At 34.7% G+C, this 22,548-nt stretch overlaps 1 protein-coding gene across 6 annotated transcripts in view; it reads right to left on the bottom strand.

The window, feature by feature from the left end:
* LOC121424086 (tetratricopeptide repeat protein 39B-like) overlaps positions 1-22,548 on the bottom strand; it is a 32,276-nt gene that overhangs the window by 6,000 nt on the left and 3,728 nt on the right. Inside the window, exons 2-11 of one of the 6 annotated variants that reach the window (XM_041619677.1) lie at positions 22,028-22,158; positions 15,318-15,346; positions 10,909-10,929; positions 8,659-8,763; positions 7,504-7,712; positions 6,380-6,512; positions 5,439-5,538; positions 4,747-4,812; positions 1,489-1,597; positions 375-502 (exon numbers count right to left, since the gene is read on the bottom strand). In XM_041619677.1, the coding sequence (XP_041475611.1) occupies positions 375-502; positions 1,489-1,597; positions 4,747-4,812; positions 5,439-5,538; positions 6,380-6,512; positions 7,504-7,712; positions 8,659-8,763; positions 10,909-10,929; positions 15,318-15,346; positions 22,028-22,129 (1,002 nt within the window). In that variant the 5' untranslated portion in view covers positions 22,130-22,158. Of the gene's footprint in view, positions 1-374; positions 503-1,488; positions 1,598-4,746; positions 4,813-5,438; positions 5,539-6,379; positions 6,513-7,503; positions 7,713-8,658; positions 8,764-10,908; positions 10,930-11,529; positions 11,751-11,776; positions 12,190-15,317; positions 15,347-22,027; positions 22,159-22,548 lie in introns of those variants that run through there. The other 5 variants (XM_041619678.1, XM_041619679.1, XM_041619682.1 and 2 more) reach the window with 5 other exon arrangements.

The raw sequence follows: 22,548 nt of genomic DNA, 5'->3' as shown, positions 1-22,548 counted from the left end.
CCATCATGTAAAAACTAAAAGACTATGACAGAAATGAGAATCCATACCAGGACTAACAATATTGTTCTTATTTCTTTATTAGATTTTAAGACATGTGTGGGTAAAAAGCACTGATCTATTTCACACCCTTTTTTGTTTTTTTTTGGCTGAAATTTGTATTTTCCCCTCTAAAAAGTATTTTTTTTCAAAGTTTTAAACAATGTGGTGGGGTTAAGGGTTATGTAATGGGTCATCAATACATGACACCACTACAATGTCTGACTCATTCATTATTGGCCTGGGGGTGGTGGCTCAACTTGACCCTATGCTCAACTTACCCTGCCTTCCCCTACTCTTGTTATTATCATTATTAGTTTCATTATCATTATACTCACTTCATCCAGGTTTCCTGATATCTCTTCTATCCTCGCTGCCAAAAATAAGAAGATGACTCCCTTGGGATAGTTCTTCAGACACGGTTCTAAGATTTGTCTAGCAAGCTCAATGTCTCCATCAGCAGTACCTGTGTGTTGAAAAGTATCGGCATTTAATAACTTGCTCAAGATCAACAACCACTTCCAATCAATTCTTTTTTCAATTCATCCTACATGATCTAATGATAATAATTTAGGTTTATTTACCCAGGGAAGCCACTTCAGTTCTGAAAACTGTTTTCCCAGAGGGCCCTGCTATAATTATTACCCCGGCTTTAGCTGGGCTGCCTAGGTGCTCAAGCATTCAAAGAATTTCTTCCTATCGGGAACCTTTTCCCCCTCACCTGGGTTGAGTGCAGTACAATGTGGATAAATTTCTTGCTGAAGGAAATTATGTCATCTAGTCACCACATGGTCCAATTGTCATTCAGGCCATTCACCATTTTGTCTAATGTCCAGTTAAGCTATACCCATCTTATTCAACATCCAATTGGTCTATCGTCACTGAGTCTATCAGGTTAAAATAAATGGCTTGTTTGTGAACCAAAAGCAATATGACTTGGGCCTTAGTTAGAATTACTCAGCGAAAACATAAGTTCCTAATGAATGGTAACTGATGAAGACCTTATCATTAATGTGAGATGTACTCACCGAATACATAAGTTCCTATTGAATGGTAACTGATGAAGACCATTATCATTAATGTGAGATGTACTCACCGAATACATAAGTTCCTATGGAATGGTAACTGATGATGACCATAGAATACATAGGAGACTTCTAGATACATTATCATTAATGTCAGATGTACTCACCGAATACATAAGTTCCTATTGAATGGTAACTGATGAAGACCATTATCATTAATGTGAGATGTACTCACCGAATACATAAGTTCCTATTGAATGGTAACTGATGATGACCATAGAATACATAGGAGACTTCTAGATACATTATCATTAATGTCAGATGTACTCATCGGATAAATAAGTTCCTATGGAATGGTAACTGATGATGACCATAGAATACATAGGAGACTTCTAGATACATTATCATTAATGTCAGATGTACTAACCGAATACATAAGTTCCTATTGAATGGTAACTGATGATGACCATGGAACACATAGGAGACCTAAGACAAGGAAGTTTGGAAGCCCTTTCTAAATCAGTCAGCCCTTTTATCTGTGTAGGAGGGATATCAGTGAATAAGATTAAAACAATTAATCAATCAGTACAACATTCATGGTACTAAAGGCATGGTCACACCGCCAGAGCGTTGTTGGAGTGGTCGTGGAGCAGAGAGAAAAAAATCATCACCGCTCGCTCCGGTTCACCATTTGCGATTTCGATTGTTTTTATTTTGTTTTCGATTTTTGTTTTTGATTTTTCCCCCCAAATTTGAGAGCGAAATTCGACCCCCTCTCCCTACCGCTCCAACAACACTCGGGCGGTGTGACCAGGCCTTAAGATAATTAGGTAACTTTGTGAGATGTTTCTTAACTCTGTATTAAACATCTATTTTGACTTCCCAATATAAATGTGTGTGGAATCAAAAAGAGGGAATAGAAAGAATGAAAATATATCAATAAATATATTGAAACTTGATAACAACTCTCAATACATTGAAACAAGTGGAATGCCTCTGGCCGTCTCACCTGCATCACGCGGTTCAATATAGCAGCAGTGCTGACTTTGAATACTACTCTAACTCGCACAAGATGTTCAGTGATACATGGTTACTCTTATGTCCACTTTTTATGAACTAGACCAATAAACTTACAGAGATATGATGGTTATTCAACAAACAAGTGGAATGCCTCTGGCCGTCTCACCTGCATCACGCGGTTCAATATAGCAGCAGTGCTGACTTTGAATACTACTCGAACTCGCACAAGATGTTCAGTGATACATGGTTACTCTTATGTCCACTTTTTATGAACTAGACCAATAAACTTACAGAGATATGATGGTTATTCAACAAAAAACCCCAACATGGCCAAAGTTCATTGACCTTACATGACCTTTGACCTTGATCATGTGACCTGAAACTCGCACAGAATGTTCAGTGATACTTGATTACTCTTATGTACAAGTTTCATGAATCAGATCCATAAACTTTCAAAGTTTTGATGGTAATTCAACTGATACACCCAATTCGGCCAAAGTTCATTGACCCTAAATGACCTTTGACCTTAATCATGAGACCTGAAACTTGCACAAAATATTCAGTGATGCTTGATTACTATTATGTCCAAGTTTCATGAATCAGATCCATAAACTTTCAAAGTTATGATGGGAATTCAACAGATATCCCCAATTCGGCCAAAGTTCATTGACCCTAAATGACCTTTGACCTTGGTCATGTGACCTGAAACTCGCACAGGATGTTCAGTGATACTTGATTACTCTTATGTACAAGTTTCATGAATCAGATCCATAAACTTTCAAAGTTTTGATGGTAATTCAACTGATACACCCAATTCGGCCAAAGTTCATTGACCCTAAATGACCTTTGACCTTAATCATGAGACCTGAAACTTGCACAAAATATTCAGTGATGCTTGATTCCTATTATGTCCAAGTTTCATGAATCAGATCCATAAACTTTCAAAGTTATGATGGGAATTCAACAGATATCCCCAATTCGGCCAAAGTTCATTGACCCTAAATGACCTTTGACCTTGGTCATGTGACGTGAAACTCATGCAGGATGTTCAGTGATACTTGCTTAACCTTATGTCCAAGTTTCATGAACTAGGTCCATATATTTTCTAAGTTATGATGACATTTCAAAAACTTAACCTCAGGTTAAGATTTCGATGTTGATTCCTCCAACATGGTCTAAGTTCATTGACCCTAAATGACCTTTGACCTTGGTCATGTGGCATGAAACTTTAATAGGATGTTCAGTAATACTTGATTAACCTTATGGCCAAGTTTCATGAACTAGGTCCATATACTTTCTAAGTTATGATGTCATTTCAAAAACTTAACCTCAGGTTAAGATTTGATGTTGACGCCGCCGCCGCCGTCGGAAAAGCGGCGCCTATAGTCTCACTCTGCTTCGCAGGTGAGACAAAAACCCCAACATGGCCAAAGTTCATTGACCTTACATGACCTTAATCATGTGACCTGAAACTCGAACAGGATGTTCAGTGATACTTGATTACTCTTACATGTATGTACAAGTTTCATGAATCAGATCCATAAACTTTCAAAGTTATGATGGTAATTCAACAGATACACCCAATTCGGCCAAAGTTCATTGACCTTTGACCTTGGTCATGTGACCTGAAACGCGCACAGGATGTTCAGTGATACTTGATTACTCTAATGTCCAAGTTTAATTAACTAGACCAATAAACTTTCAAAGTTATGATGGTAATTCAACAGATACCCCTGATTCGGCCAAAGTTCATTGACCCTAAATGACCTTTGACCTTAATCATGAGACCTGAAACTTGCACAAAATTTTCAGTGATGCTTTATTACTATTATGTCCAAGTTTCATGAATCAGATCCATAAACTTTCAAAGTTATGATGGGAATTCAACAGATATCCCCAATTCGGCCAAAGTTCATTGACCCTAAATGACCTTTGACCTTGGTCATGTGACATGAAACTCTAATAGGATGTTCAGTAATACTTGATTAACCTTATGTCCAAGTTTCATGAACTAGGTCCATATATTTTCTAAGTTATGATGACATTTCAAAAACTTAACCTCAGGTTAAGATTTCGATGTTGAATCCTCCAACATGGTCTAAGTTCATTGACCCTAAATGACCTTTGACCTTGGTCATGTGACATGAAACTCTAATAGGATGTTCAGTAATACTTGATTAACCTTATGGCCAAGTTTTATTAACTAGGTCCATATACTTTCTAAGTTATGACGTCATTTCAAAAACTTAACCTCAGGTTAAGATTTGATGTTGACGCCGCCGCCGTCGGAAAAGCGGCGCCTATAGTCTCACTTTGCTTCGCAGGTGAGACAAAAAGGATTCAATATGTTTAAAAGCTACATCTAACTTTGCATAACAAAGCATAACACTGTAGATTTAATCTTTATCTGATTTGAAGTAAGAAGAGTCATGTCATTTTATTGTTTTGCTAAGATTCCCATGGCGAATTTCATGAATAATTATGATATGTAACAATTTTGCAACTATGGTAACTACTAAGAAATATTTGATTTTGATACCCTTCTGAGCACTACTACCATGGTTTTAACCAAAACAATTTGTTCTTTATGAAACAGGTCCCTAAATCTTTAAATGACCTATAAAGTTGCTAATTCCCTTTAAAGATAATGCAAATATATACTTACCCTGTTTCCTGAGAATCCTACAAACTCTAGTAATTTCAGTATCCTCTTTGGCAACATTGATATACACTAGGAAATAAATCACATTCAATATCTATTTATAAACACAATCAAACAAACACACCCATAGTATCATTTATCGGTCGATCAATAATACTATTCACTTCCTCGTATATTGCATTAATATGCGATAAGACTTCAAAAGACAGAGTATGAATGAATATATTAAAGTCATCTAGCGTAAGAAGTAGAAAAGGGTGATCTTGCCATTATCAGAGCCAAAATCCCAGTATTATTCCCCAAATTGAATTCATTGGGGCAACCATCTATTGAGAGTCACCCAAGACCTTCTGCAAACAATATTAAAGAATATTTAGAAAATCAATATTCCATTATTGAGGATAGTAATATTTGAATCTACTGCTTGCAATTAAAGGAATATCCCAAGAAGTTTTGCAATCACCCCGATGTGAAAAAATAAACATTGGACCTATTAAATAAAAATTATTTCCTACCCTGCGTGAGGTTTGGTGTTTACTTTTTCTTCAAATTTAGTTAATTTTTTTTCTTTTTATTTTTTTAAATTAATTTTTCTATTCATTTCTTTTTCTTCTTTATTTATTTTATTTTGGAAGGGAGGGGGGGTTCATTGATCATTTTTATTTGAATTTTATTGGGGGGTGGTACCAACTTACCAGATTAAATGTACCACTACCAAACTTGACTCCGCTCTCAAACTGTTGCTTTGATCTAGCTGATGGCCAAGTTCTATTTTCAAACATCTGGACACATGATCTGCGGAAAAGCAATCAAGTGATTTGTTTTTTTAAACATCAAACACAAAGAAAACAACTTGAATATGAAGTATCATTCATAGTACATTCAATAAAAATTACGAAAGGATGGACTGTGTAAAATGAATGAAAACAAATTGGGAATTTGATACGACTATGTTTATTGAATAACACGTTACCTATCACATAGATTGCATGTGATTTTCTGACCAAAAGATTTTCATGTAATGTTCTGCATCATTCCATCCTTCACTGCTAATCATTATCTCGCTTTCTACGGCCCGAATATACACTGGACATATTTAGGTAGCCCAAAACATGCAGCTACATGTATATTACAGGCATTCCAGTGCTTTTCAAATGTCTGGTATCAGCAAATAATATGCCGTCCCTCAATGATTTTAATGATACCATCAATTGTGAAAGCCTAATTATTACTGGCTGTAGATGTACATATGATGGCAGAATTACACAAGATATTTTTAAAAATTCAATTTTACAAGCATCAACAAGTGAAAATTCTTCAACAGAAAATAGAATATGTATGACTGAATATTAGATAATACAACTACAGAATTCATACCCTTTAGCAAAGTTTTTTACAGGCTTTAATCCTTTAATTGAAAGTGACAGTACAATTATCTGTTAGTGAATTATCACCGATTTGCATGTTCACTGAATTAAGAGCTGTAGAACAACTTTTGACCTTTCGGTTTCACATTTGTTTTGGCATGACGTTTGTACAAATCAAATGGTTGTGGGGACATAGAAAATGGTTTGATTTAAACCAAATAAATGGATAAAACATACATTGTAGAAGAGAAAGAGGAGTGTTAACTCACTTGTAAGAATGGTAACCATTTCTTATTTTCAGTCCACCTTTGATGAAATTGATAAGGTTGTCATCTTGGATGAAAGAAAGGATTGCACGCTCCAGGAGAGATTCAGCATAGCATAACTCAGCATGTACCTCTTCTATTTAAAGGGAAAAACACAACTTATCATTATTAATTGCTGATGTGGTTTACGGTACACCATGTGGAGTGTTATAGAAACAGTGGATAGAAGAAGAAGAGAAGAAATGGATAGGCGAGAAAGTGGAGATTTGAGAGTAGAGTATTCTTTCTTGAAAATAGTCCTGAGAAGGACTGTAAACCAGAAGGAATGTTGAGTGAGAACAGCTTGAGTAGTAGAGCTGATGAGGAGATGCTGGCTTGAGTCGGCGAGTAAACCACATCAGCAATTGTACATGCCACCATGCAAACCTTCAAACAACATTATCATTATTAATAAAAATAATTGGCATTTATATAGCGCTTTAACAATCTACGTCTGTTCAAAGCGCTTCACAATACCCGGTCACTGGATTCATAGCATTTCAAGCAGCCTGTTAGGCGCACACTTGCTACCCCAACCACAATGACGGTTGTTTCCTACCAGTACCCAATTAGCACCTGGGTGAGAGTGGCAATGTGTGGATTGACGCCTTGCCAAAGGACGCTAGGCCATGGTGGGATTCGAACACATGACCCTCTGATTACAAGGCAAGAGTCAGTACTGCTACACCACGGCGCTTCCACATAACTCATTCATATATGGGTGCAGTCATTCTATTCTGTTTATATGAAATGACACTTTTATTATCATGCTGCAATACTGTATAACTGCTATGGAATAACTTAAAGACTCAAAACAAGAAGTAATTATTTTATTCACCATTAAAGCATTGGGAAAGAGCACAGTAAAAATTACAAATATAAAGATGTAAACATATCGACATTTTTGGTTTTTCCACTAAATTCAAGCAGGGGTAGACCATGTCCTAAATTAAGCTGGACATTAGAATGCATGCCACTGTATTTATTATGCATTTCTTGATTTCACCGGTTCAGCGGTTTCGGCCAAAAGTCGTCAACATGTAAAAGTACCCAAAATAATTTTGTCATACAGTTAAAAATCATCATACCGTCTGTGTATGTGTTATAGTTGGTCTTCCACATCATTTTTGACATGGACGTCATCACACTCGTTTTCTTCCGGAACCGGTTGGCAACCTCAATGGAGTTCTTGATCCATTTGATAGCTTCCTGGATGTCTGTGGGGTCAAAGGTCATGACAGCCTGGAGGTAGCTGATAGTTCCGTGGCCCAAGGCATGGTAGATACTTGCATGAGACCTTGCAAAAGGAGAGAAAGCATCGGTAAGATATAAAGGATAGAATTAAAAAATTACTGACTGCATGCACACAATAATTTATGCCTCTAAAGTGGTCATTTTTACATGCATACAGTGTATTACTAATAAAAGAATATTCAAAATTGATATTCCATCACTTTCATAAAAATTTCACCATACACTGACAGATATTCTACCGATCTTGTTGACTTATTTTTCTCTTCTCATTTAATCTGAAATCAATTTTATGTTGATTTTGGTCTGGGTAATATTCTTGTAGGTCTATAATCTAGACCATCGATCAAAAGTTCTAATTTACCAGTTGTTGTATTTAATGCCAAATTTACCAGAACTGTACTGCTTGAAGGCACCTACAGTATGAGAGGGTATTCAGGAGGTAGAGTCCCTCCCCCTTTAAATAAAGGCTTATAAATTATCAGGTATTTTTAATTGGCTCTAAAACTGTTATCTTTGGTATGTACGGTAAACAACATAAATACAAATTCAACATGATTTATGAAGGAAAATATAATTTCCTTTTTTTCACATTTGCTTGAATGCACCGCTTTATTAATAATTGTCAGTTCTTGTATAGCTCATAACACATTATGAATAACGTCTCTATGCGCTTCCAAAGGACTTGGATATTATTACCCTGGCTATAGCTCAAGCAGCTTTTACGTGCTTGGCATTTCAAGGAATGCATTCCTGCCAGGTACCCATTCCCCTCACCTGGGTTGAGTGCAGCACAATGTGGATTAATTTCTTGCTGAAGGAAACTACGCTATGGCTGGGATTTGAACCCATAACCCTCTGTTTCAAAGTCCGTAGACTAATCCACTGGGCCACAAACGCTCCACATGCCTACTGGTATTGGTGATATGCCAGTGTTGTGCGCAGATACCAGACAAACATACACTGTCAAAAAAGTATAAATTGTCTCTTACCATGGTTCAAATATGGCTCTAGCCTCACTGAATTTGTTGTTGAGAAAGAGGTTGAGTGCTACTGTAGTCTCTTCAATGGCAGTAGCTAGATCCATTTCTTTTACTCTGTGAATAAGACAATTAAAAATGAAAAAGTTAATATTTATATGGCTTTTGAAAAAAGTGATCTAATACCAATACACACACAGCATTGAAATTAAGATGCTAGTTGTTTTTGATGACCAATTAAAGTTCACTGTACATATTGTATGTTTAATGATTGAAATGCCCCCCCCCCCCCATACATATTAGGACTGGGAAATCAGTTTGATTTGCATAAAAGCAGGGGGGACATATTGAAGGTTTGACAAAAATCAACAGATTAACAGAGGCAGAGAAACAATATTTTTAAGTTTCAATTCACTTGCAGCACTTGTCAGCTGCTCCCTTATGTCTACATGTATTTGCATGATTGAACATAAAACTTTAACAATAAATCTTTAAGACATGATTGAACATAAAACTTTAACAATAAATATTTAAGACATGTATGATGATGATGAAATAATGTCTGATTAATGATAGAATAATGAATACTCTTTTAATTTCACTGGAACTTGAATGTAAACAAAATAAAACATATTCATTCATGGGGAGCTGCACAGATGTAAACTTTAACCATGTGTTGACTTTGCATCTACATAAAATTATAATGCACATGTATGTTAATTCAGGTTAATAAGGCATGCTTTTCAATGTTTACAAATAACTAAATGAGAAATTAAATTTGAACAAAAAACTATTAAATAGATACTGTATGTATTTAGAACTAAAAGAAGTCTACTGGCACTTTAACAGAACAATACTGGATCAGAAACTCAGCAAAGTTCTTTTGGCAATTACTGTACACTAATTAAAACTGGGTAACAAAGTAAAATGAACCCCCAAGTCTACATTTACTGTACATTGAACTATGAAACAATCATTACATTACAATATAAGTTTGAAGTTGATCAATCAACTTGATCTTGCATTGTCGCGAGAACGAAAATTGGGACAGACATCACATAGAACCTCAAAACAATGCCTCTGGCAAACTACTACATGAACATTACAATGGCCAGAGGCATTAAAAAACATGGCCAGCTATTTAATGTTAAAATAAGCAAAATACTAAATCACACAATGAATAGGTTAGATATGATAATGGCAAATAAAAATGAGATCACCACAATTATAGACGGCAAATAAAAGAAGGTAATGGTACTTGTACGGTTGTACATGTATAATGGGTTCGGGAGAGCAGACATTCATTATATGAAACTAGTACTGTACATGTACATCCAACTTCGGCAAGAACCCCAGCCAACATACCAATCAATGCAAAATGTTTTATGAAACCTATTCATTCATGGGTCCCATGAAGACATTTTTTTTAGTACTTGAAATCAAATAGACCAGTTCGTAGTTACTTCATGGGCAATTTTGGTCAAATGACCTTTCATTTCTTTCATCATGATAGGCAGATTTCAAAGCAAGATATTACGTATGCTTGCCTTACATAGCATTAGCAGGATGAAGAAATTGAATAGACCAGGTGACTAGAATAGCACACCAATGAACACTTAATGGAGGTGTTTGTTGCATTCCTACTTTGAATGCATATCTTAGCATGTTGCACAATGTACTTGACAAACTGTGAAATACCAGTCGTTCGTGGAAGCATTGTTGTTTTTTGTGGATGTAAATGAAAACGACTATTCAAAAGAATATATGAATAATCAAGACATCAAAGTTGGTGCTTATCTCATTAGATTTTAAAGCACCATGTCACTTTCGTACAAATAACTTTCTTCTGATCATGCGTACAATCTTTTGATCATGCGCAGAAAGGAACTACGAACTGGCTTATTCATGTGAAGAACATGAACACCTGGGACCCCAAAATTCAGTACCAGCCAAACAAAATCAGGGTTTGGAATGAAACATGCAGTGTTACCACATACATGTACAATGTATACATCAAAGAACAAGCTGAAGAGCTTGGAACCAATCCAGGGACTGTGAGGAATGAAAACAGGTAGAGATGTGAAAAAACAAACCTTTCCCCTTGCAATACATGTGCATGTGCATTAAATGGGTTATCATATTAATCTTATAAAAAATACAGTGTAGGAGATTGTAGACATTGCTAAGGCTTGATGGAATCATCCATAGTTGGATGTACATGTACTTACTTAATACACCTCTGTACACAAATACTATTCCTACCTGTGTTTTGGGCTCTTTCTGCTATGTGAGGCCAGATGCAAGCAAGAATAATGATAATACTATCAAATATCATTCACACATAAATTATGTTGTTGGTGCAATAGAGTCAAATTTAGCATGCACAAACTACTGCTACTGAGGTCTGGTCTCTGAATGCACTTTTAAAATCAAAGCACAAACTGTATGCAAGGCCCTCAATTATAATAATTGTGACAGGCTCACTGCAGTCTGCATATGACTCATAAAAATCAAGTAATACTTGGAGGTGATCATTAGAGCCATCTGTTTAATGGATCAACCTACACAATAACATAATTCAAAGAGATGGTGTGCATTGTCACTTTATCTATATCACACAACTATTGCATGTGATGAAGGCTTAAATGTGTTTGATACAAGAGAAAAACATCATGTGTCACACTACATTAGGTACATAGCAAACGACAGAGGACCTCAGTTCCACTAGTTCGATTGATAAGAATTTCAAAAATTACTTTGAGATTGGATATTTTGTTTCAGAGTTTCTCTGTCTGCACATTCTATTTTCTTCAAAATAAGTCATGACTTACCCCTTTAATATTGCATAAATTTTATGTCCACATACATAATGTACTAACTTACCCTTCACAACCAATAGCTTCTACAGACATCATTGAAACAGAATCCTTTTAATTACTATACTATCCCTTTTCAGTACATCACATGTAGGATAATCCAAAAATCAGTCAGGTACTGTAGCACTAAATGTACCAGTGATCCTCATCACCATCAGCAGAACACTCACACATTATTACCCCTTGCACCCTAGCAGGGCTGTGGTATCCTCTAAACTCCTATGCATACATTAATGATAATCAATCCAATCTACCTCATCCAATTGATCCCTTCTCATCTGATTTGCGGAGAACTGTCATGCATGGCAAATAGGATGAGCCCGGCCAGAGCTCACGATGAGTCAATACCTGCACACACACACACTCACTCACAAACAACATCACACACATGCGCAAATTTGACCTGTTCTCCACAGTACACTGGTCTAATTGAGTAATACCTGTCTCACAGATAACCCTCAGTTTAATTATCACCTCTAATGCATAATAGCTTCCTGCACTAGGTACCCTGTTCTGCCTCATGTTTCAGAGGAGGCCCCACATCCGCAATTAAAAGCCATCTCTACATGGTTAAACCCCTAAGAAGTTCACATCTTAACATGGGCTGGCTTAACACCACCTTGCGCTGTGCCATTTTTTAATACAATTTGTGATTTTTTATTCAAATCTATTTTTTGTTTTTTTAACTCTTACATTCTTATCTCCTCTTCTCATCTTTTTTGTAATGTGTGTTTACCTTTTTTTTCTTCTTTAAATTGTGTCATGAATTTCTTTTTTATTCTCTTTTCTTTAAAAATCTTCTCTTCCATCAATGTTCATGTATACATGTATGTACTTCATTGAATATTGTTATTTTTTATTTTATTCCTCTATCATTTACAAAGTAGTAGCCTCAAACCACCGTCAGAAGCATTAAGGGGACAAGGGGTGGGGTTCCAGACATACTTCTTAAAGGACAAGTCCATCCTAACAAAAATTCAATATGAATAAGAGAAAAATCTAACAAGCATAGCACTGAAAATTTCATCAAAATCGGATGTAAAATAAGAAAGTTATAAAGTTTTGCTTAATTTCACAAAACAGTTATATGCACATCCTTGTCAGCATGCAAATGAGGAGACTGATGACATCATCTACTCACTATTTCTTTTGTATTTTATTATATGACATACTAGGCGGTTTCAAACCGCCTCGATCACAAGAATCCCCGTTAAATTACGAGAACTTTTTAAGGCTAAAAAATACCCGTTAATTATTCCTGCATTCACACCGCCCCGAAACACATCCTTCGGAATAAGTTCCCGAAGTTACGAGCATGCGCAGTATGGTCTGATAAGCAGGCAAGGCGCGAGATTCAAAATCACTAGCCCAGCAGCCACCCATGCCTCCGCACCCAACGACACGCTGGGCTAAAAGTTCCCGTAATTTGCTTTCACATCGCCAAAATACCTGCGACCTTGGGAAATCCCCACGAATGTTCTCGTAATTTCGCCAAGTACCTACTATTTAGCGGGTATTTTCTTTCGGGGAAATTACGCGTAGTTTGCTTTCACATTACCAAAATACCTGGTATTTTCTGATCGGGGTAAATTTCCCTATCAGAGAATACCTGGAACTGGCGAACTTCGAGGCGGTCTGAAACCACCTACTGAATATTTTAATTTTTACCTCATTGTCAAGTGAAACAAATATTAATTCCTCCCTAAACATGTGGAATTAACATTATTTTATATTGGTCAATCAAGTTGGCCCTTGTTGTCAAATCTGTAAAAAATGAAAATTTGTATATTTCAGACAATAAAAAACAAAAGAAATAGTGAGTGAGTGACGTCATTGACTCTCAAGTTGTGCATATAACTGTTTTGTGAAAAATAAGCGAATCTTTAAAATGCCATAACTTTCTTATTTTACATCCAACTTTGATTAAATTTTCAGCATTATGATTTTCTCTATTTATTCAAATCAACATATTTCTGGGATGGACTTGACCTTCAAATTCTAAAATTTATGTGTTGAAGATATACATCTACACATGTATACCTGAATATTCAAACACTAAAAATTTTCTTTAAAAACTAATAATTTCATCGGTTTATTTAAAAAAAAAATGCAAAATCCATATGTGATTACATGCAGGCCCTAACATGTTCATATCATTACTAGATATACATGTAGTACTCATGCACAACAATCAAAATCTGCATTCCTTTTGTCAGTTCTTACAGTGAGAAATAATTTCATTTAGAAAAGTCTTCAAATCGCATTGGAATGACCCAAAAATAATAAAATTTGCAATGGCACAAATCAAGAAGAACAAATCTTGAAACAGAAAAGAGTGTACAACAGCTTTAGACTCCTTTTGTTGACCTAGAAGGCTAGATTAACCTGTCCTCAGACCTCAGGTAATATGGTAAACAATGATTCATTAGATGTAATCAGAAGTACAAACAACCCTTGCATTCCACTTTAAGGTTTGTCAATATCAATAAAACTGACATTTATATTATAATTAAAGGGCTACTACCAGCTGAAGATTAATGACAAGGAAAAAGAAAAAAAATATATGTGATGCAATTCAAATATGGAATATAAAATGGTCTTTACAGTGGTTAAAAAACAAGAAACCCGTTTTCAGAGATAGATTTCACCATAAATTGTTATGTTAATATAGTGGAATCTTGTCTTTATTTTAAGACCAACAGCTTATCAAATCATTCACACATACCAATCTTGCCAAATTTTTTCTGTGCAGCCAGATTTTGACATAAAAAATTTCAAACTTGTTTTGCTTATTAATGGTGAAGTGTTTGTCTCATAGGTATCAAAATAGAGAAGAATAACTGAATTGTATGATGATGTAAATGAATTATCATAATTTCCTTTCCTTTGAAGAAAAGAGAAATGGGAATCCACGTTTTCTTTTGATTCTGGGACACACTATATGTACATGTATGAATGAGAATACTTAATCTTAAAGGGGTGGTCCAGGCTGAAAGTATTTAAGTTTAATAAATAGAGTAGAATTAACTGAGCGAAATGCCGAAAATTTCGTCAAAATCGGACAACAAATAGCAAAGTTATTGAATTTTAAAGTTTAGTAATATTTTGTAAATACGGTCGTCATGAATATTCATTAGGTGGGCTGATGATGTCACGTCTCCACTTATTCTTTTGTATTTTATTATATGAAATTTGGTTTATTCAATTTTTTTCCTCCAAGAACTAGAATAATTGGATTGACAACTGATTAGTGCATTAGATATTTATTGCTGCAACTTATTTCATCATAAGGGAGACATTTTATTCACACAAGTATGAAATGTAATAACATAAGAAAACGGAAAGTGGAGATGTGACATCATCAGCTCGCCTAATGAATATTCATGACTGTTTTTGCACAATATTGCTAAACTTTAAACTTCAATAACTTTATCATTTGTTATCCGATTTTGATAAAATATTCAGCGTTTTGATCAGTGAGTTCTACTCTGTGTATTAAGCTATAAATATTTTCAGCCTGGACCACCCCTTTAATACCTATGACCTCAATTCATCAAAAATACATCCATCATGTCACATCTGAATACAAAAATGGTTTACCACAATCTGAATTATAAATCTAAATTCATGATAAAATCTGTATTTACAGTACTTCAAAGTGGCATACATGTACAATGTATGACAGGAAACTGCCCCTCCCACCCCCCCCCCCCCAAAAAAAAGAGGAAACAAAATCTTTTGCATTAATAAATTTGAAGTATTTGATTAATAAAAAATATTAATAATTCTACTTACGTTTGGAAGTTTTCCATCGCATCTTGAAACTGTAAAACACAAGAGAGCAATGTACAGGGACGATATCAATATACAATAAGAGGTAAATTGTCAAGTCGTCTATTGCCAACTCATCCATTCATCACATGATCTACCTTCTTATAGTCTATTAATGCCATTATGTCCATCAAAATTTTGTTTAACAACCATTTGGTCCGATCATCACTTTGTCTTACAGTCTATCCACCAGTTTGTCTATGACCATTTCGTCTAGTAACCAGTTGGTCTAATATCCATTTTATTTTCTTTCATTTTGCCCAAAAAGTTCAATTTAGACAAAATGGTATATTGACTACATTGTAACTGGCTATTGGACCAACTGGTTATTAGACGAACATGTATGAAATGGCAATTAGACCATCAAGATCCAAATCAAAAGATTTTATATTAGAATACAATTGTAAATTATACATGTAACATTAAAAATGTATGTCAGGGAACATTGTGAGCATGATAAATAGTCCAGACAAGATCAATACATGTATGTGGATAGCATGACAATGACTTTTGAAACCAACAATAAATCTATAGATGAAATGTGTTGGATATAATGTAGGTATCAAATAGCAATGTTTCTCACTGTAAGAAAATACATTATGGACATTAGAAGGATAACTTTTGGTTTTTATGTAAGTATTCTTATTTTCAATCATTTTCTCATATTTATTTCAAAGATCAAGTCCACCCCAGAAAAATGTTGATTTGAATAAATAAGAAAAAAATCAAACAAGAATAATAACGCTGAAAATTTTATCAAAATCAGATGTAAAATAAGAAAATTATGAAATTTTAAAGCTTCGATTATTTTTCACAAAACATTAATATGCACAACTCAATGACCTACAGATGATACTGACATGCAGATGAGACAGTTGATGACATCCCTCACTCACTCTTTCTTTTTTTTCTTATTGTTTGAATTACAGTATACAAAAATTCATTTTTACAGATTTGACAGATTAAACAATGCTAATTCCACATGTTCATGGAGGAATTATTCATTGTTTCACTTGACAATGAGGATAAAATTAGAATATTTCATATAATAAAATACAAAAGATATACATGTCGTAAGTGGATGACATCATCAGTCTTCTCATTTGTATACTGACCATTACATGTATGTGCATATATGTTTTGTGAAATTAAATTTGAAATATCATAATTTTCCTAGTTTACATCCGATTTTGATGAAATTTTTAGTGTTATGCTCATTGGACATTTCTTTTTTCATTCAAATTAACTTGCGTTGGAGAGGACTTGTCCTGGGTGAAATTGACAAGTTTATCCATTTGTTTAAGATTTTGAATTTGTAATTTGAAGATAGTATTTAAAGCCTTATCCAGCAAACTATGAGCACAGTTTCAGGACAGGTAACTGGGTAAAGGTCTGGTTGAGGGGTCCATTGCCATTTTGGATAAGTCCTATGAGCATGGTGCTCACCTTGACAACACTTTTCCTGGGAAAAGCTTGGGCAGCCATTTCCAGCATGAAAAAAATGGTGCCCGTGTGATCTCTAGGTGCATCCATTCACTTTACCCATGATCCGAGTTTTATGAAAGAGATTGTATTTTGAGGCCAGACAATTCCATATTTTCCACCATTTTGACCCAGACTTTTTAATGAACATCATACTGTAGGTGCAAGGTTTGTGGTTGTTGCGCCAATGTGGGTCTTCTTTTATTTAGAATTCCACAGTTAAATACATGTATGTGTCTAAATGTATGCCCACACAAGGGCAATGTGCAGGGTTGGGGCACATTACCGTACCAATCCCATTACATGTACATGAACGTATCTTACAGACCAGTAAATTCTATACAAGATTGTGTAATTCTGTAATATGATCTTGACACATTAAAGAAATGGTCAAATAAATGGTTTCTTGATTTTAATGTGTCAAAATGTAAAAATTATGAGAATGTCCCCAAAAGTTTTAAAATAGACTACCGGGTATGCATATAAAATGGATGGAGATGTTTTAACCAAGGCTCGACATTAGCGGTGGCCCGGTGGCCCAGGGCCACCAAAAATTCATCTCGGGCAACCATTATTGAAAAATGTTAAGTTTTGGTGGCCCGAATCGGGCAACCAATAATTTTCAAAGTAGCGCAATTTTTCTCCCGTATTTGCATGCGTTTATCAACTTTCTACAGTTTAAATTGCAAGTCAATTCGTAATGCGCCTTTTTTGTTAATCTACACACAAATACACACCCACACAGATTGCAGTCATGACAGTATGTACGCCTACCGCTAGCATACAGTAACTATTATTCAGCCGGCCGTGCCGGCTGTCTGGCTGAGCTTTGCATGCATGAAACCACTGCAGGTGGCTGTGCACTAGCAGACTATTCAGACTCAGGGAGCTGCGACGCGAAATGTTTCTGCTAAGAAATCTTCCCCAGAACTTTGAAAATCTACGTCAAAGTCACATTTTACACCAATGAAATGCCCTTCTACAATCCATATTACTGAAACCTGATAATTTGCAAGCATTAAAAGGAGGAATTATGACCTCTCTTTTGACTCAAAAAGACCGATTTCCAAATGCATTAATACACATAGGTGAGTACATCACAGTCCCACATGTGCATTTGTATGTATGTTGATATTTGGTTTATTTTCGAAGCTGTCTTGAATAGACAGCTTCTTTCTTTCTTGTTTATAAATGACTTCTTAAACCACTCTTAAGGAAGTAAATACTTTGGGAAGGCATTTTATTGATATGAAATGTGAATTTTTTCCATCATTTTGTCAAATATAGGGAAGGAATATTCTCACTGTTTTTTCCAGATAACTTGCCGGTTTCTTATTTTTTTCTGTCATTTTTTTTACAGTGATTAAACCATTTATACCCCTTCCCATTGAATATGCCTGATTAAAGAACATGTTTCTACTGAATAATAATAATTTTCCCCATTTTTTCTGATAATTCTGTCTTATTCATTTTTCTTACATTTTCTTTTTTTTCTCAATTTTTTTTCCTGTTCTTTGTTTTTTCTTACTTCATTTTTTTTGTCTTATTTCACTTATTCATTTTACAATTTTTGCTTTTTTTTTCAATATACTATTCTAAAAATTATTTTTGTTCATTTCCCCCTTTTATACATTGTTCTAATTCTGCAGCATATTTTCTGTGATTTTCTCCTGCTATAATATGCTGGAAAAGAGAAAATAAACTGGATTTGGGGCCTGCATAATCTAGGTTTTACGATCAAAAAGGAAGGAAAAATCATTGTTTTGTAAATCAATCTGAGTTTGCTATATGCACTATTTATTTACTTTACCATTATGAGTGTGTGTCTATACGGAGATTAAAAGTCCACACAACCTGGGAGCAACACAATTCTTTTATTCTCTTTCAATCATTTCATATTCACAATGATACATTGTAGAACAATTTATATATTACCACAAAATAAGCAAAGTAAAATAACAGCAAGAACGATTTACATACAAGATGTACAAAGAATAGTGGTACGTGGTAGTGACTGCAGAATATTTCAGTTTGTTTTATTCATTTTTAATTGATGTTTTTCTTTATATTTTTCGGGCCACCAAACTTTACTAATGGGCCACCAAAAAAAATTATTTGAAGGTTTTGGTGGCCCGAACGGGCCACCACCAAAAAAAGTTAATGTGGAGCCTTGTTTTAACCATAAGTCTGAAAGGTAATTAGGCATTTTAATTAATGACACATTAAATTGGAAAAATCATTGTGAAGAATCATTGTGAAGAACATACTAAATGCACTAAAATTATTGGTATTGTGAAAAAGAACTTTATGAACCGTCAAAGGTCAGTTTTTAAGACCCTTTACGAGTCACTCATTCGACCATGTTTAGAGCATTGCTGTATAGCATGGGACCTGTATCAAGCAAACCATATAAAATTACTCAAGCGTATACAGAATAGATACGTGAGAATGATGTGCCGGGATCGGCAAACAAGTTACAACATACTTTTACAAAAATTGAATATGCCAACTTTGGAAGCAAGACAAAAACAGAATTGTTAGGTTCTATAAGCTCACTAATAATTTAGTTCATGTCAATGTAGTGAAACAGCCAACAGGATAGGTAGGAACAACCATGAAAACAAGGCAATCACGCCCTTTGCAAAAACAGATTACTACCAAAACTTTTTATGTTAGATCTTCCAATAATTGGAACATGCTCCCTAGCAAAGTAATAAATAGCACATCTACAAGTATCTCTCTTTTAAAAACTTAATCAATGCTCACCTTCTTATAACTTCTATTACGAAATAATTTCACAACCTTTCCTTTCCACAATAATGCCTCACAGTTATTGTAAATTATGATTAATTTTGTCATAGTACTCATAATTTTGACCCACCCCACAACTCATAACGAATTGTCATTAATTCATTATATTTTGTCATATCATGTTATCTTATGCCTGTTCTACAATTTTTTTGTCATATCACATTTTAAATCTTTACATTACATAAATCTATCTATGTTCTTTTTTATGGTAATTTACATTTTTATTTTCCAATTGTTAAACTTGTGTTTTTATCTTGCTGCTACTTTATTGTATGGTAATCATACATGTATAATTGGGATTCAAACTTGTATGGACTTTTCAAAAAAAAATTGTATCCCTTGACATGTTCTACTTTGTATGTATTACTTGCCTATAGAAATATAAAATGCAAAATACAAAAATGTCCAACTTTCAAGTTTCATGAAAATGGTATAATTTCCAAAAATTGACCTTGGTTAAGATTTGATGTTGACAACCTCTCTCCGTCGTGCGCCGCCATCAACAAAGCAGCAATTAAAGTGCACTATATGTTTGTTACGCAAACTAAAATTACCATTTTGTTCATTTTCTAGTAATGTATCCATGAAAATTTCAAAGATACACCATGTATGATGACGACATATTTTTATGCAAATTGAGATAAAATTGAATTGAGTTCTGCATGTGAGATGGTTATTGCACATCATAAATGATATAAAAATTATGACTTTCCAAGTCAATATTAATGACATTTCTCTGATTAAAAAAAATATATACATTCCATTAAACTACATGGAGTAAATTTGGTATATTATTAAAGTTAATAGCATAAAAAAGAAATTTTGTCTTAATTTCAAAAGTGAATTGTCAAATCCATTAATTTTTAAAATTTGAATTAATAAAAGCTTTATTAGACAATAAATAAACCTACTGTATTTGCAGATTAATACAAGCGTGCATACTGCTAAATGAGTGCAAAGAGAATAACAATCAGGACGTACATGTAACTACTCAATTATTTTTGCAGTCATATATTGCAAGTATGCACAATGAACTCCTGTAAAGGAATGGGGCACTTTTAAAGTGACTTTTGGAGAGACTCTGGACATTTCTCAAATTCAACATTGCTACAGAAATACAAGACATCTGAAAGAGATAAACTTTACTTGTATCAAGGATATAACCTGTATGTAACATCATTCACCAGCAAATAGAAGTTGTTTTTACATTTAAAGGTAAGGTATGTACTTCTTCAAAAACAAAACTTTCAGTCAAAAATTAGCAGACCTGCTGAAATTAATGAAATAATATTACTTGAAATACAGTTTGCATACATGTACAATGTTTGTTGCTATGCTCAGGAAACATAAATCTTTCAGGTTATCATCAACTATTAACACCTCTCTTTAAATATATGAAAGTCTGAATCATCATATCGAGGCTGGGCTAATATAACCTTGTATTTCAAAATTAAATGATCTTTAATGGCAGCTCAGAATCTATATTAGAGTTATAATGTGATATTTGTGGATAGTAACCTTCTTTTGCCTCGAAAGAGTCAATCGCAGGTAGCAAGAGACTGTTTTCAGACAATATGAGACTGCCGCCATTGCTAGGCTATACACATGTATTTTGAAAATACAGCTTTTCTAAGCTGCCCTCAATTTTTTTAATTTTGAGATTTATCAGCCCAGTGTATCATTTTTTTTAATCATCTGATCCTTGTATAATTCAAACAATAAAAAACAACAAAAGTTATAGTGAGTGAGGGACATCATCAACTCTCTCATTTGTATGTCACCGAGATGTGCATATACCCATTTTATGAATAATAAGCACAACTTCACAATGTTGTACTTTATTTCACATCTGATTCTGATGAATTTTCAGCATTATTCTTGTTTGTTTCTTCTCTATTGATTCAAAATCGAATCAACATTTTTCTGAGGTGGAGTTGACCTTCAAACTTGCACCTGATCACAAACCTACCAACCTAACTTGCAGTGCTCAGGATTTTAACAACAACCACACTCAACAGAGTGACAAGTTTTGGACTGGGCCCTGTTGCACAAATGTTACTATTTTGCCATTCAATGGTAACTTCCCTAAAATCCTTGATTCTGATTGGCTGATTAGCATCGTAATCATGGTAGTCACTGCTGGATGGCATAGTTACTATAAAAGTAACTTTTATCCAACAGGCACCTGGACAGTAAAGTTTGCTGTATTCAGGCCCATTGCATTACCATTATGGTAACTTTGCCATGCAATGGTAATGGAATCATTAATTTTGATTAGCTGTTGATCATCATTACAATGGTAGTTACCAATGGATGGCAAAGTTACCATGATAGTAACTTTCATGCAACAGGGCCCAGATATTCTACTGAAATACATGTACCTGTTCTTCATCACTGCTTCCTCCAGCATCTGCATTCACATCTGATGAGGTACCTCTGCTGCTCCGTGAGGAGCTACTCTTCCTTGGTTTTCCAGATGACATCCTCACCAATCTCCAGTAAATTGTCTGGCCTGTTGGAGAAAGGATAATATCTTGTTGATGTACAAAAGCCACAAAATCATTCACTAAAGAGGGCGCTGTTTATTTTAATTTAGACAGCTCTGTAAATATAAAGAAGTGCATTAATGAATATGAGGAGAGATGAGCAGAAGAAGGGCCAGGAGGGGAGCAAAATGAGGAGGCAGAGGAGACAGACAAATCTATGAAGGAAGTTCAGAGTTGATTAAACATCAAAATCAGAAATGCTATTTAATAGGGCCTTGAAATACAAACTCTGATAATAGAACCAGCATGTTGCATGTGTATTTGCATGTATACAATTATAAATCATGTGCAATCATCAGGTGTGAAGCCAAAGGAGACAAAGGGGGTTATGTTAGCCCCCTCTTCAAATATATATT

Source organism: Lytechinus variegatus, chromosome 11 (assembly GCF_018143015.1).
Source record: "Lytechinus variegatus isolate NC3 chromosome 11, Lvar_3.0, whole genome shotgun sequence".
Lineage (NCBI taxonomy): Eukaryota > Metazoa > Echinodermata > Echinoidea > Temnopleuroida > Toxopneustidae > Lytechinus > Lytechinus variegatus.
The sequence above is the reverse complement of the archived record's forward strand: the minus strand, read 5'-3'. Positions and strand labels throughout refer to the sequence as shown.